This window comes from Engystomops pustulosus, chromosome 4 (genome assembly GCF_040894005.1).
Source record: "Engystomops pustulosus chromosome 4, aEngPut4.maternal, whole genome shotgun sequence".
Lineage (NCBI taxonomy): Eukaryota > Metazoa > Chordata > Amphibia > Anura > Leptodactylidae > Engystomops > Engystomops pustulosus.
This window is the reverse complement of record NC_092414.1, coordinates 115,618,238-115,634,114: the sequence shown is the minus strand read 5'-3', so window position 1 is coordinate 115,634,114 and position 15,877 is coordinate 115,618,238. Positions and strand designations below refer to the sequence as shown.

The window sequence follows — 15,877 nt, the reverse complement described above, 5'->3', positions numbered from 1 at the left end:
TAATATCAGTTCTAGGGAAAGGGGGGTGATTTGAATTTTTAGGTATTTTTATTATAATTTTTTTTTTTTAACTTTTTTTTTACTTTTACTATTTTTCAGACTCCCTAGGGTACTTTAACCCTAGGTTGTCTGATCGATCCTACCATATACTGCCATACTGCAATATGGCAGTATATGGGGATTTACTCCTCATTCATTACAATGTGCTGATAGCACATTGTAATGAATGGGTTAAAACGTGACTGCTTTGGGCCTTCGTGAGACCCGAAGCTGTCATGGCAATGGATCGCCGCTCCCCGTGACGTCATCGGGGAGCGGCGATCCGCGGCAAGATGGCGGCCCATGCGGCGCCATCTTTTTGGAGCCTCCGGCAACATTGCCGGCGGCGATCGCCGCGAAAGCAACTGCGATCGGTGCTAGCACCGATCGCGGGTGTTACCGGTAAGCCTTTGCTGCAATATGCAGCAAAGACTTACCGGCTATGGAGAGGGCTCGGCCCGCGAGCCCTCTCCATGCACCGGGACCCGGCGGGAAGGGGTTAAAAATGATGCAAATGAGTCTGAGGGGCTCTGAACTCAATCCCCTCAGGTTCATTTGCATATTCATTTTTTTAAGTCAAGGTCATAAAAGCTAAGAGAAAATCAGATCCTGCAAGAGGGGGCAAATCCCAGCATATGTAGGTGTGCTTGGTTTACAACCCTTTATCCTGGAGGTAGATTTCCTTTATGTTTTCCAAACAAGTTTCATTCTGGTTATCTGAGGTCAGGGTACAATTTAATGATGGATCAGTCCAACTGGTCAACCCTGTAGAGGGGTATCCCAGGATTTTATTGATGACCTATGGTTAGGATAGGCGACCAATATCAGATCAGTAGTATCTAGAATTACATGGAAAGATTGGTAAGAGTTGTGCAGGATTTCTGTGACGTACAGCACCACCACCATTTTGCCACTTGAGTGCCACATTCACCATACAGAATTCATACAATGCATGGTAAGGCAAAGAGCCTTTAGCCTTTGTCTGAGAACTGAACCCTTTTTAGGTGATTAGCAGTGGTGTTGGGCATCTCACATGGGTCACTTATCCTAAGTATAGATGATCGATAAACTATTTACTGTGTATAGGTTGCTCAAAGGTGAATATACATTTAAAACTTTGACACTCAATTACAAACCAAAAATTACATTCACAATGTGTAATACAACAAATCTAAATCCTATTCTTGGACATACATAATGTAAGTGCTACCAAAGATTGTGCTTATTGTTGTAAAACATTCCATTTTATACATTTTTAAATTATTTTTAGTGTATTTTACTCAAACTATGGGGAGAAAAATCAGTGTCTGAGAGAAAAACGATTCTAGTTGCTCTATTTGCTCATCAATCAGAGCTTAGATTTCATTTTTTTAGACTGCTGTTGTAATATGAAAGCTGGGCTCTGATTGGAGTAATTAGAACAGTTTTGCTATAACACGTCTGATAACACTCCCCCATTATTATAGTACAACATTTTTCTAGTGAAATATCCACTGGTATGCATGTAAGAAATATTGTGTAAATTATAAACAAAAATAAATCCGTAATTCAAAGAGCACAAATCAAGCATTTAATTAAACTCCAGTTTATAGATCAAAATCAATGTCTGAGGAGGTTTTAACATTTATAACATATATTTCATATGTCATCTATATTGGCAAGTGAAACCGGTACTTATGTTGAATTAAAATGAATAATGATGCTAAAGATGTAATTTAATAACTGTTTAATGAATGTTTATATACAGTGCCAGGCCAGAAGCAGAGAATTCACAATGTGTATATGGCAAGTCTGTATTTTTTCGGGTACAATTTATCAAGAATATGTAGCTGCAGTGTAATTCCTAACTTCTGAAAATTACAAATTTATGTAATATCTGTTTTATATACATTTTAATAGCCTTGTGTACAGTATTGTAAACCTCCTTAAGTGAACTAGGTTGTGGCAGTGTTAAAATGTCAGCAAAGTTAACTCTGACTGCGTGTTGTTATCAAATACAGTTTGTGTACTTCAGGGTAAATTATTACAGAACTGTCAGAGAGACTTTTTCGCTTCTACTGTATGTTTCACTTAGAAAATTTATTTTTTACAGTATGTGCCAATTATCAGCACAGTGGTGTTTTGTATTGTCAATGGTGTATGAACAATATTAAAGTATATTAGGTAATAAAGAAATTATGTTCATAGAAACTATTTGGTATTTTTTTTCTGTGTACCTTGTAGATGGTATTTCATATTTAAGGGTCCGGCCTCTTTTGTAAACTTGTTTTAACACGAGGAGATTTTTTTTTAATTGGAAAAAAAAGGATTTTTTTTTGTTGTGCATCTCCTCATGAAAAATGCCATCATAAAACCTGTATGCCACATGCACAGAATATAATAATAGCTGCTACAAACATCCAGAAATGGACAGTCTTTTCATAGTGGATGGAATTTTACCTCAGCAGAGGCATATATCACTAATTTTTGCCTTGTTTTATTTTACCATAGACATCTCTTCCACTGAATGTTGTTTCCTGTGGACATTTCATAAACCTGCCACTCAAGACCAGGAACTAAAAACCCCTCATTCATCAGATTCTGGTAGACAAATTTCTACGTAAATTTCCTCCACACTTTCTTGAATTGCGATGTTTATATCTACAATTATTTGCACATTATGGATTCTATCTGGGTGAATTTCTGTGTGGATAAAGCCTTAAGACTAAATAGACCACACGCTCCATCCTTGAATCCCAGACCATGTGGTGTTCAGATTTCACAGACCAAACAATGTGCCGTGGACAGAAGTCCCCATCCTACATTGTCATTGTCATATACTTTGCTAGGAGCTACAGCAAATCCTCCTTGCAACAGCCCCACTGTGTGTTCATGAATGGTGCCGCTATTCTGCCGGGAAAGAAGGTCTTCTTGCACCATGTATGACTGATGAAGTCCCATTCCCCTGGAGTGTTTGGTGACCAGACAATCTGGGATTCACATGGGGATAACAGTCATGTCTTTTAGCCACAAGAGGATCTTTCATGCTTAACATGTTGCCCTAAGTATGTTTTGTGGGAGAATCAATGTTTTATTTAAAGATTTTTTGGTAGGTTTGTATATCATATGTTCTGTATAGGAAATCTAGCAATATGTGATCATTAATTTTATCTTCTTTGTAACTCAATATAATGACATAACAAATATATTATGTTTTCATTACTGAAACAGTGCACCCATTATCTCCATTGTATTGCCTTTCTGGTCATAGTTATAATAGATATAATGTAATATAATGTTATCCAGCTTAATATGACTTCCATTTCCTTTCCAGTGTCACATCATTAGATATGCCATTTATGACAATATAATAAATGATACCCATTGCAAACTAATAAACAATTACTTCAAACATGTGGCAAGTCACCCATGTAAAAGCCCATAGCATCCATTTATACAACATAAATATGTATGAGACAGTTATTTTAGGTATGTTCAACATATTGTGTTATAAACTTATAAATTCACATGGAGACCAATACCAATACCACAGTCGCCAGCTCAAGATTAGATATTAGCTTAAGATTAGATATACAGCGTGCAGTTTTCTTCATAATGGACATACGGTACATATGTGATCAACCACAAGGAAAAAAAACACAAAAAGTGAGATGGATAAAATAAATTCATTTATGTTTGATACCTGTTAAGGTCAGTAGATACGAGTGGGGATCAAGAAAAAAGCAATTTCTGGAGGTGATAATTTGAAAGCTGAACAAGAGCATCTTATACTCTAGTAAGAGTCTATTTGTGATGACAAGACTTCACGTGGGCAAAGCATCTCTCTACATTGTAGATCTTGTTTGGATGCAGTGGTTAATACCAACCCAAAGTGATCAAAAGATGGACTGGTGACTAGGTAATGGGCAACCAAGAATCATTGATGCACGTGGGAAATACAGGCTGAGCCATGTGGAATATTCCCATGGAAAAGCTATTAAGCACAAATTACACCTGTGTGTATAAGCAAGGACCTGGACAAGTCACTGTGTTGACAGCAACAACAAAGCTCCTACATTAGCAAAGTGAGCCATTGTGAATAATATAAGCTGTGAACCCAAGTAAACCTAATGGGGGAATCTATCATAGGTTTTATGCTTGTTAATGGCATTAAACATATGATAAAAATGGTATGGATAAGCAGAGTTTGTACAATAAATTCCCAATCTATTTATTTGGGAGAACAATGGCCTAAAGCACTATAATTCCCACTGTAACTGGTGTGAGTAGGTCTTGAAGCACATACCAATAACACAATTGTTTATAAGGCTATAATTTAGAATATTTTCTCCTTTCACATCAGCACTATGGAATATTAATGTTGCCATATAAATAAAGATAATTATTATAGATTTTCCTCACCTGGTCTGTGGCCACAAATGGACTTATGTACAAGCACGCCTTGTGTTTATGGTGTGTCCAAGTGAAAACTTTGAGTAGATCATATTTCCTGTCCATGTTTGCTGCTTGTGCCTTCCCGTAGAAGTATGTGGGGACATAAAAAATACAGATGCCACACAGGTTTTAGGCCCCACGTACACTGGGGGCAGAAGAGGGAGGTATACAAAGTTACAGTGCAGTGAGACACACTGTGCTCATCACATCATGGCCAGATACCATAGACCTATATAGTGGCCATGATGTCGCTGTAAATTGTGTGGCCAAATGACAGGCCCCCCATACAGTCGTGCGCATGGTGGCTTTATCTGATTGCTGTGTTGCTACTGACATTATGTGCCAGCCCTCAGTTTTTGTTGTTGTTTTGCAAATCCGCAAAACACGGATGACATATGAACCATTTTTCGCATGTGTGTATGTAGCCTAAGAGAGGAGAATTTTACATAGAATTTGGAAATCTGTACCTCATTACAGTTTCTGTGTGGAAATATTCTGCACAGTATAGTATGTCTGCAATCATCTTAATTTCAGCTGTATCTGTAGATTTTGCACATGTAAATCTAGGGAAAAAATGCTCTGCAATTCTGAATCATGCGTAGGGCATCATACATTTGTAAGAAAAAAAATTATACAAGGAGAAATATTGATATTAAATTCATGTACATGTATAAGCTGCATATGGGATATAGGCCTGAGTTCAACAAGACCTTACTTTAATGTATCAATCATTTAAAAGAGAACTGGGGGTTAAAATTTCTTTCACCTTTTCTTTTAAAATCCTGAATAAAATTTACTGGGGTTGTGTGATCAAATGTCACCAATCCCTGTAAATGTCACTCCCTCTGGACTTGGATGCTCAATCAACAGGGGCTACACAATGGTGTGCTTCACCCTTCCATTTACCGTGCTTACTACCATAACACCAGCTTGTCTGGGCACATCTCTGTGCGCTCGCACTTCACATTTTCATGTTTCCTGAAGTCCCAAATAGTAGCTCTCAAAAGTAAGTCTGGGTGTAGCATGCTCTGTTTTGGGGCTTATTAGGTGCAAGAATGGGTCAATTTCGGAGCCAAAAGTCGCACAAGTTGAACAAACATCTAGGGCAGTGATGGCGAACCTTTTAGAGACTGAGTGCCCAAACTACAACAAAGACCCACTTATTTATCGCAAAGTGCCAACACAGAAATTTAATTTGTGATTTATACTCCCTTCTCTGTCACAGTTTTCAGTGATACCAGCCCCTGAGGACACCAATAAAGCAGAAAATAGTCACAGGTAGAGCTGTCACTTTAAAATACCTCTGTGCACAGCAAGTCCTGGGCTGTCTGGGACTGCAGGAAGATACCTGGAGTCATCTCTGGTGATGGCCTGAGTGCCCACAGAAAGGGCTCTGAGTGCCACCTCTGGCACCAGTGCCATAGGTTAGCCATCACTGATCTAGGGTATAAAGATAAATCCAGCACATTGCATTAAATCCTTGAGGAATCTGCAAACTGTAAAAAGTTGCAGATAAAAAAGAAAAAGGAAGCAATAGGAGTGAAACGTGTCTCCCATTGTGTGTCTTTGGACTTGTAACACTCACACACTCCATCTTTTGTTCTCTTGGTTGAATGAATACTGTTTTTTACTTTTGGGAAAGTATCCTGCACCCTGGCAGTATAAAACTACACTCATGCTTTCAGTAGACCACACCATACCACCCATAAGAAGGACCTAATTTTTAAAAACTGCTGGACTTTTCAGATGGACTGATTTTTGAAGGCAATGTTACTTTTGCAAAGCCATTAAGGTCTTGAAAATAAATAATGCAACATCTGGGAGACTTCTGGAAGGATTGGGGGAGGGGAAGACAAACCATTGTCTACACCCTTGATAAATTCTTCGAGATCTACCATCAGTTTAGCTGATGGTATATGATTATTACTCACCTCCCCGTCCCCTCGTTACGTTCTCAATGCTCCATTTCTCATAACTTTCTATGGCCTCATTTTGGAGAAAAATGATTTTATACGATTTGCAAATTAGCCCATAGTGCTCCGCAGAGCACCAGCAGGCTCCACTAAGGTGTAATTTATTAATGCTCCAGTGCGGGTGCTACGGCTTTCGCGCTGGGCAGCAAGCCGGCAGTGCGGCGAATGTGAAAATGTTGCACATGTGCGTGGCTAGCTGGATTGTTGCCCAATGCGAGAATTGAAAAGAGAGACGATTCTCAGAACGCTCTTGGGGCCATACCACCCACTCCATGGCGTGAATAAATTATTTCTTGGCAGAGCGTGGTGGTGCTCTGCAGAGCACCACAGGCTAATTTGCATATGGTAAAAAATAATTTTTCTCCAAAAATGCGGCCATAGAAAGTTATTAAAAAATGGAGCATGGAGAACATGCGGACGGGACTGGGAGGTGAGTAATAATGATCTACCATTAGCTAAGCTTATATCCTTTAAAGGGGTATTCCGGGAATATGAACGTCTGACACTAAAATCCATGATGATATAAATAAATGAGTACAATACTCAATGTCATTAGTTACAAAACGGAGCTTAAATAGTTTGCTTTTATGATTTACAAAATTTAGGGCCTCTCTAAAGTAGGTCATCACTAAGATGGTCGCCACTAGAAACTACAAGTTCCATGATCCTTTAGTTCTCAGTAACTCCTCCTCCCTCTTATGCTCTGCTCCCAGTGATGATGTAACAGGTTTTCTTGCTCTGTTACCATAGTAATGATGTGTAACTGCATCACCACAACACTGACCATACTGGATGCACTGCAACCAACTGACTACAGCCAAACATAGTGGTGATCACATGACCTGCCCAGACAGCTGCAGGACATGTGATGTGGACATGTGACTAGCGGCCATCTTCTGTCCTGTGTCTGCTGCACAACGGACCGCGCGGAGGAAATTAACGGACTGATTAAAGGGCCAGTAGCATTTTAATTCTTCATTACAGTCTATGTCACCAGCATTTTCTGCTAAGGGGAGAAAAATTTTAAATAACAACTAATTACACGTTAGCTTATATTTTGAGTACCCATTTGTATATGAATTATGCTTATTCCTGGAATACCCCTTTAAGGCTTTTGGTTTACCAACTGTGGTTGAGTTGGGCAAATCTATTTTTATGTATTGTGGTGTACAAACATTTTTCTGTACAAGAGCTTGTATGCGGATACATATAAGCTCCAAAAAGTTGTCCAAAATGTAACAACACCCCCCCCACCCACACACACACAAACACGTTTTTAATTTCACATTATCCTTACATTATTTAAAGGTCTAAACCATTTTAGACCTTTAGACCAGGCCTGATTTTTAAAATTTGATGCATCCTCTCTCTTTTCTAGATTGTTAGGAGGTTCAGAATTTTGGGTGGAATTTTTCTCATTTTTATGAAAATCACCAAAACCCTTATTTAGAGGCACATGCTCAGGTCTAAGTGACTTTGAGAGGCCTAAACAGCAGTAAAACCCCATAAATAATGCCATTTTAAAAAACTACACCCCACAATGTGTAAAAAATCAACTTTAAGAAGTGTGTTAACCCTTTAGATGCTACACAGGGGTTAAAACAAAACGGAGGTGTAATTTACAAGCTGTAATTTTTTTTAGACAATATAGTAATTTTGCCCAAAAAAGTATAAAATGACGAAAAACTCCACAAAGTTTGATACCCAATTTCTCCCGAGTATGAGGATGCCCCATATGTGGTGGTGACTGCTGTACGGGTACACGCCCGGGCATAGAACGGAAGGAGGTGCCACTCAGAGCAGATCGGAAATGTCACATTTTATAGGCTATAAAATGTTTGTTTTTTTGTAATTTGGATATAAGGGGGATTTGCTTGTTTTTGCATCGCCATGTAACAATGGGCAGAACATTTATATTTTTTTGTTTACAGAGCTGTGTTAGAGCTTATTTTTTGAGGGATAAGCTGTACTTTTTCTTGGTATCATGTTGGGGTAAATTTTACTTTTTGATCACTTTTTATCCGCTTTTTATGCGGTCAAAATGTGAAAATTTCATAATTTTTGTGAGTTTGTTTGTGGGTTTTTTTACGGCGTTCACCATACGGGTTTGATTACTGCATGGGAAGGGACTTCAGGAGACTTTTATTCTTTTTTAATATATTTTTTTTAATTTCACTTTTATTTTAAACTTTATTTTTACTGTTTTATTTTGTCCATAATGTATTGCAGCATATTACATAGTCTGCCTATGCATTCTGAATAGGCTGACAGCTACTATAGGCAGCCCTGGGGTCATTATCGGACCTCAGGGTTACCATGGTAACGAGCGACAGGGCAAGAAGGGTGCCGATCGCCGCGCCGATGCACCATGGACGCCGCGGTCACTATGATCACGCCGTCTATAGGGTTAAACAGCTGGGATTGCGACTATCGTGATCCCGGCTGTAACTGCTGGATCCCGACTACCGCGTACCGCCGGGATCCCACGGCGATCGCACAGGCTCAGCTTTTGAGCCCGGGCGATCACCATGACGTGAATTTACGTCAAGGTGCGGGAACGACCCGCATCCTATGATGTAGAATCACGTCAAGATGTGGAAAGGGGTTAATATATGTGTTCTAGTGTTCCTACTCAAGTTCTTAAAAACGGCAGACGTTTCCGTTATTGCACTGCTAATACAATACTGCACATATTACACCCATCTAAAAGTGACCTTTGTTATCTCATTAGCTGGGTATGTATTTTTTTTATTTGGGTTACCGACTGTACAATAATATTATAGATATATATATGCACACTGTGGATTTAATGTTCCCTTTGCTGCATATTTTGGGGATTATACATATGTGGGGTATGTGTGAGCTCCTCATATTTTAATGGCTTTAGGAAATAACATTTTCTTTGTATAAATAGTCTGGTTTTGTCTATATATTCTAGTGAAAATTTTTAATTTTCATGTAATTTTTGAATTTTATCACAGCCTGCTGCAAAGTTGCATGAAAGTGGTTGTGTATATTAACACTCTAAGGCTCCACAAAGTATCTCTATGTCATTGAACTGTTAAGGATGTATGAAGAGGTGTCCCAGGCAGAGGCTACATGTGGGCACTGCCTTCTTGGGATAATCACCACTCCTTGTGACTTCATTGGGGAGCATCGATCCGTTTCTATGACAGCCTGGAGTCTGAATGAGACTCCAGGACCAGTTATTATGAGAGATCGGTCACATAATTTGTATTATAGGCTGTGACACATCAGCTGCAATGTTGCCATCTACTGCATTGCAGTAGTATTGCAGTATATTGCAGAAAGAATCAGATTTTTTAGGGTTAATGTACTCTATGGGGTCTTTAAATACAGTAAAAAAATGTAAAGTTTAAAAATGTTTTTTAAAAAGTAAAAGAAAACCCATAAAACCTCAAATCAACCCCGTAAAACTGGTCTAAAAAAAAAAAATCCTAAACATGTCGGGAATTGCCATGTTCCAAAATGTTTGGTATATCAAAATATAAAAAGGTTATTCCCTTAACAGAAAATGGCACCCGAATGTCCCGACGCCACTTTATTGCCATTTAACAATAAATTAAATTTGAAATAAAAACTCATCACATACCGCAAAAAATGAGACCTAACATTAGTCCGTACACCAAATGATTAAAAAGTTATTACCATCAGAATATGGTGAAAAATATTTTATTTCCTTTACCAAAAGGTTTTAAATGTTTAAAAACCTATTAAAACATAATAAAACCGACATAAATTTGGTATAGACGAGTTGAAATGATTTTAGGTCCCCACTCCGTAAAAAAAATCTAAACTTTCTGTATTGAAATGTTAAAATTGTCATGGGTGCCACCGCAATCTGTGTCACGGATCGCAGGCACACCCGTGCCCCTCTCCATGGCGCTGCGCCGGCTCCAAACTTACCTCTCCACGCTCCCATCTGGCCTAGGCCCCGCACGCATTCCCAGCGCACAGGTGATTGGCGCTGATCTCTTCCGGGTCTATTTAACCCGGTGGCTCCCATCATTCCCCGCCGGATCTTCAAGCCATTTCCTGTGAAATGAAAGCCCTCCTGCGTTCCAGTGCTCCGGAGTGTTTCCCTTGTTCCGTTCCTGCTCCTGTGTTCCTATTTCCGTCTGTTCTTGATCCGTGTTCCAGCTCCTGTATTGCTGCCATGAGTTCCAGTGTTCTTTCCAGTGCTGTCACCCCGGGCTCGGACTGTGTCTTGCATTATCACCTTGGCAGCGGAATGACCTGTATCATAACACCGGAGACTAGTGAAAGTATGACACCTAGGAAGCCAATGATGTGGAATACAAAAGATAGAAGTACTACAGTATATAGGCAGTCCCCTACTTAAGGACACCCGACTTACAGATGACCCATAGGTACAGACGGACCCCTCTGCTCTCTGTGAAGCTCTCTGAATGCTTTACTATAGTCCCAGACTGCAATAATCAGCTTAAAAGTGTCTGTAATTAAGCATTATAGATAATCCTGGGTCCAATTACAGCAAAATATTTTGAAACTCCAATTGCCACTGGGGCGAAAAAAAAAAAAAATTAAATTATAAAATCTACAGTTTCGACTTAAGAACAAACCTACAGACCCTATCTTGTACGTAACCCGTATGAAATATAAATTCCAAAATCTGTATGTCCATATCCTATAATCTGCATGTAACATAAATCACAAATCCCACATAGTATATGTGAAAATAAATTCTATACGGAGTGTATGGGAATTTATAGCAAAGAAAGAGTTCTAGTTGTCAGTGCATTCCATAGATGGGTGTATAATTAATATACCATATATAGTCGAGTATAAAACTAGTTTTTGAGCACAAAATTTGTTCTCAAAAACCCTAACTCGGCTTATATTCGAGTCAAGAAAAAAAATAGTCAAAACTCACCTTTCCGACGTCACCTGTAGGTCTATGCTTGATTCGATGCTCCGGTGCCGCCACGGGTCCTTCGGGTCCCCCTTGCGATGCCGGCGGCTCACAAACAATGACGTTGGCAAGCAGCTGACGTAATTCTGTGTGCCGGTCGATTGCAAAGACCCGAAAAGGAGCGGAAGAATCCGAAGAGGACCAAAGGACCCGAAGCAGCACCGGAGCATCGAAGACCGACTGGGCAGGCTATATACTACAGGGGCTGGGCAGGCTGTATACTACAGGGGGCTGGCAGGCTATACACTACAGGGTCTGGCAGGCTATACACTACAGGGGTCTTGCTGGCTATATACTGGGAGGCTGTGACCACCCTCGGCTTAAACTCGAGTCAATAGGTTTTCCCAGTTTTTTGTGTTGAAATTAGGGGTCTCGGCTTATACTCGGGTCGGCTTATACTCAAGTATATATGGTAATTACAGGTCTGTTTTATAATAAAGACACTTGGGGTGACGTGTGACGCTTCTTTTCTACTAAATAAATTTGGTATCATTATGATCGTTCCAACCCAAAGAATAAATGAGACATGGCCTTTATATCATGAATTAATAGCTGTTAAAACAAAGTTCACAAGCAAATGGCACAAATGCGTTGGAATATTGAATCCCATCACTTGGAAGTACAATTTGCAATGCAGATGACAAGCCTTTAAACAGCTCTATGCACAGAAAACTAAAGTTATGGATGTTTGAACATAGGGAGTAAAAATGGAAATGCACAAATTAAAACATTTTAGCTGAAAAGCAGTTTTTTGGTTATTTCAGTTTTATTAAATTATGGTGAATTATTTATGTGAACATATGACGTCTCTATGAAGTCGGCACATGTTCATCTATTACATTTAGGATGTGGGAAGCAAATCATTTGTTCTGGGCATGTTTTTTGCTGTCAATGTTTATACATTTTTAAAATAACATTTTACACTATAAACTCACCTCAACTTCATATTTTCATAGTTTATACGGTTGAAAAAAGACACTTGTCCATCAAGTTCAACCAAGGAAGGGAAGGGATTGGATGGGGAAGGGATTTAGGGGAAACAATTCTATATAACATAACAATCAATGTTATTTAGGTGTAAAAAGGCATCTAGACCCTTCTTGAAGCTCTCCGCTGTCCCTGCTGTGACCAGCGCCTGAGGCAGGCTATTCCACAGATTGACAGTTCTCATAGTAAAAAAGCCCTGTCGCCTCTGTTGATTAAACCTTAATTTCTCCAGACGGAGACAGTGCCCTCTCGTCTTTTGATTTGATTTAATCTGAAACAACTTACCACCATAATTTTTGTATGGACCATTCATATATTTATATAAATTAATCATGTCACCTCGTAGTCGTCTCTTTTCCAGACTAAATAAATCTAGTTGTTTTAATCTTTCCTCAGAACTAAGACCCTCCATACCCCTTATCATTTTTGTGGCTCCACGTTGAACCCTCTCCAGCTCCAGGGCATCCTTTTTATGGGCCGGTGCCCAGAACTGGACGGCATATTACAGGTGAGGCTGAACCAGTGCCTTGTATAGTGGTAATATTACATCCCTATCACGAGAGTCCATTCCACTTTTGATACATGACAAGATCCTACTGGCTTTAGAGGCAGCTGATTGACATTGCATGCTGTTATTCAATTTATGATCTACTAGTACCCCCAGGTCCTTCTCAACAAGGGACTCTCCCAGATTTACTCCTATGAGCATCCTCCATAGACTGTATTACACTACACAGTTTGGTGTCATCTGCAAAAATAGACACAGTGCTATTAATTCCTACCTCTATATCATTAATAAATATATTAAATAGTAGTGGTCTGGGGTACACCACTGATAACTGGTGACCATTCCGAGTAGGAATCATTGACCACAACTCTCTGAATACGATCCTTCAGCCAGTTTTCAATCCAATTGCAAATGATTTCTGCCAAACCAATAGCCCTAATTTTACCCAACAGGCGTCTATGAGGGACAATGTCAAATGCCTTTGCAAAGTCCAAGAACACAATATCCACAGCTGCTCCTCCATCCAGGCACCTGCTCACCTCTTCATAGAAGCAGATAAGGTTAGTTTGACAACTTCTATTCTTAGTAAACCCATGCTGGCTATCACTTATTATTCTATTTGATGTCACATACTCCAGTATATAGTCTTTTACTAACCCTTCCAATAATTTCCCCACAATGGAAGTTAAGCTTACAGGCCTGTAATTGCCTGGCGAAGTTCTAGAGCCCTTTTTATATATTGGCACCACATTTGCCTTGCGCCAGTCACTTGGCACCACACCAGACATAACCGAATCCCTGAAGATTTTAGACAGCGGTACAGCAATAACAGAACTGAGTTCTCTAAGAACTCTGGGGTGTAACCCATCTGGACCAGGAGCCTTGTACACATTGATTTTATTGAGCTTAGATTGGATCATGTCTACATTCAGCCAGTCTAGTATATTACAGGGTGCATGACCCGCACTGGCACCACCCACGTCAGAAGTTCTTTCTTCTATTGTATAAACAGAGCTAAAAAACCTATTAAGTATCTCCACCTTCTCTTGGTCTCCAGTCACCGATGCCCCATTTTCAGAATAAAGGGGTCCAACCTGTTCTGACCCTTTTTTTTTTTTTTTTTTTTTTTTTGCATTGATATACCTAAAAAAATTCTTGGGATTTGTTTTGTTATCTTTAGCCACCTGTCTTTCATTTTGTATTTTGGCTGATTTGATTTCCTTTTTACAGATTTTGGTAAGTTTTTTGTAAGTATTGAAAGCCTCAGGTGATCCGTCAGATTTATATTTTTTAAATGCCCTCTTTGTCTCATTAATTGCCCTTTTAACTGTAGCTGTAAGCCACGCGGGGTGTAATCTAGCCCGTCTATACTTGTTACCTATTGGAATAAATTTAGAAGTATAAAAACCCAGGATAGATTTGAATTTCTCCCATTTAACATTAGTATCACCATGTGACAGTATCTGATCCCAGTCTATATCCTGTATTGCAGCCCTGAATTTTTGGAAATTAGCCCTCTTAAAATTCAATGTTTTTGATTTTCCCACCTGTTTCTGCTTTTTAAAGTTTAAGAGGAAAATAATTATATTATGATCGCTGTTCCCAAGGGGTTACCAGGTACTGACATTTTGGACAATCTCCTCATTGTTAGAAATCACAAGGTCCAACAATGCGTCACTTTTTATGGGATCTTCTACAAGCTGCACCATAAAATTATCCTGCAGAAAGTTGATAAAATGTCTCCCCTTCACAGATGAAGAAGAGCCCTGACCCCAATTTATATTTGGAAAGTTAAAGTCTCCCATTATGACTACGGTCCCCCCCCCTGTGCAGCCCGCTCCATCTGTTTATATAGGTGACCCTCTATTTCCTCAGAGATGTTAGGGGGTCTATAAATTACACCAAAAATAATTTTTTCAAAGCTCTCAATGAAATGTTAAAAGTTTCTACTTTCAGAAAATATGTGGTTTGTTGGGTTTTAATATATAATACAGGCAGTTCCCGGGGTTATGTACAAGATAGGTTTCCTGGGTTTGTTCTTAAGTTGAATTTGTATGCAAGTCGGAACTGTATATTTTATAATTGTAGCTTCAGACAACATTTTTTTTGCCCCAGTGACAATTGGAGTTTTAACATTTTTTGCTTTAATGGGATTATCAATAAAACATCATTACAGACACCTTACAGCTGTTCATTGCAGTCTGGGACTATTGTAAAGCATCCAGAGAGCTTCACCAGAGGTCACAGTGGGTAAAGTGGTCCATCTTTAACTAGGGGTCGTCTGTAAGTCGGGTGTCCTTAAGTAGGTTCTGGGCAATAACACAACAAAATTTCCAAAAACACCTGATAGGGATAGGGGTAGACCAGGCATTTTTCAAAATGAATGTTCAGACATAATGGTTTAAAAGCCTTTACTTCACATTGTTGACCCCCTCACAGGCTGAGCCCTCTCCATAGCTGGTAAGTCTTTGCAGTAAGTCTATTGCAGTAAGCACTTACCAGTAATACCCGCGATCAGGCGGTGGCTTGGTGAGGATCGGCACACCTCGTGACGTCATCAGGGGGCGGCGATCGGTTGCTATGACAGACTTGGGTCTTCTTTTAACCCATTTATTACAATGTGCAATTTGCACCTTGTAATGAATGAGAAGGAAAATCCCCATATACTGCCACATTGTATTATATGGCTGCAGACTTGGGACCTGCAAAGCCTCAAAAGACAGTGGGCAATTGGGATAGAGTTAATGGACATTTACCATCAGAATCATTGATGGTACTGTAAATGATTAGTACTCATCTCCCAGTCCAGTCTCCCTGTAATTTAATCTTAATTTTTTATTAGCCAGAATGGACACATTATTAAGAAAATTTTACACATATACTGCCATACTGTATGTAGTATGGTAGCATCAATCAGACAACCTACGGTTAACGTACCCTGGGGTCTGAAAAATAGTGAAATACTATTACTACTAATACTGT

General features: G+C 39.3%; 1 protein-coding gene across 1 annotated transcript in view; it reads left to right on the top strand.

Annotated features, from left to right (window-relative positions):
• The window catches only part of SLC2A13 (solute carrier family 2 member 13), a 127,377-nt gene extending 123,998 nt beyond the window's left edge, over positions 1 to 3,379 (top strand). The window contains exon 11 of the mRNA XM_072147124.1: positions 2,530 to 3,379. Within this exon, the coding sequence (XP_072003225.1) occupies positions 2,530 to 2,545 (16 nt within the window). The 3' untranslated portion in view covers positions 2,546 to 3,379. The remainder of the gene's footprint in view (positions 1 to 2,529) is intronic.
• The last annotated feature ends 12,498 nt before the right edge of the window (positions 3,380 to 15,877 follow it).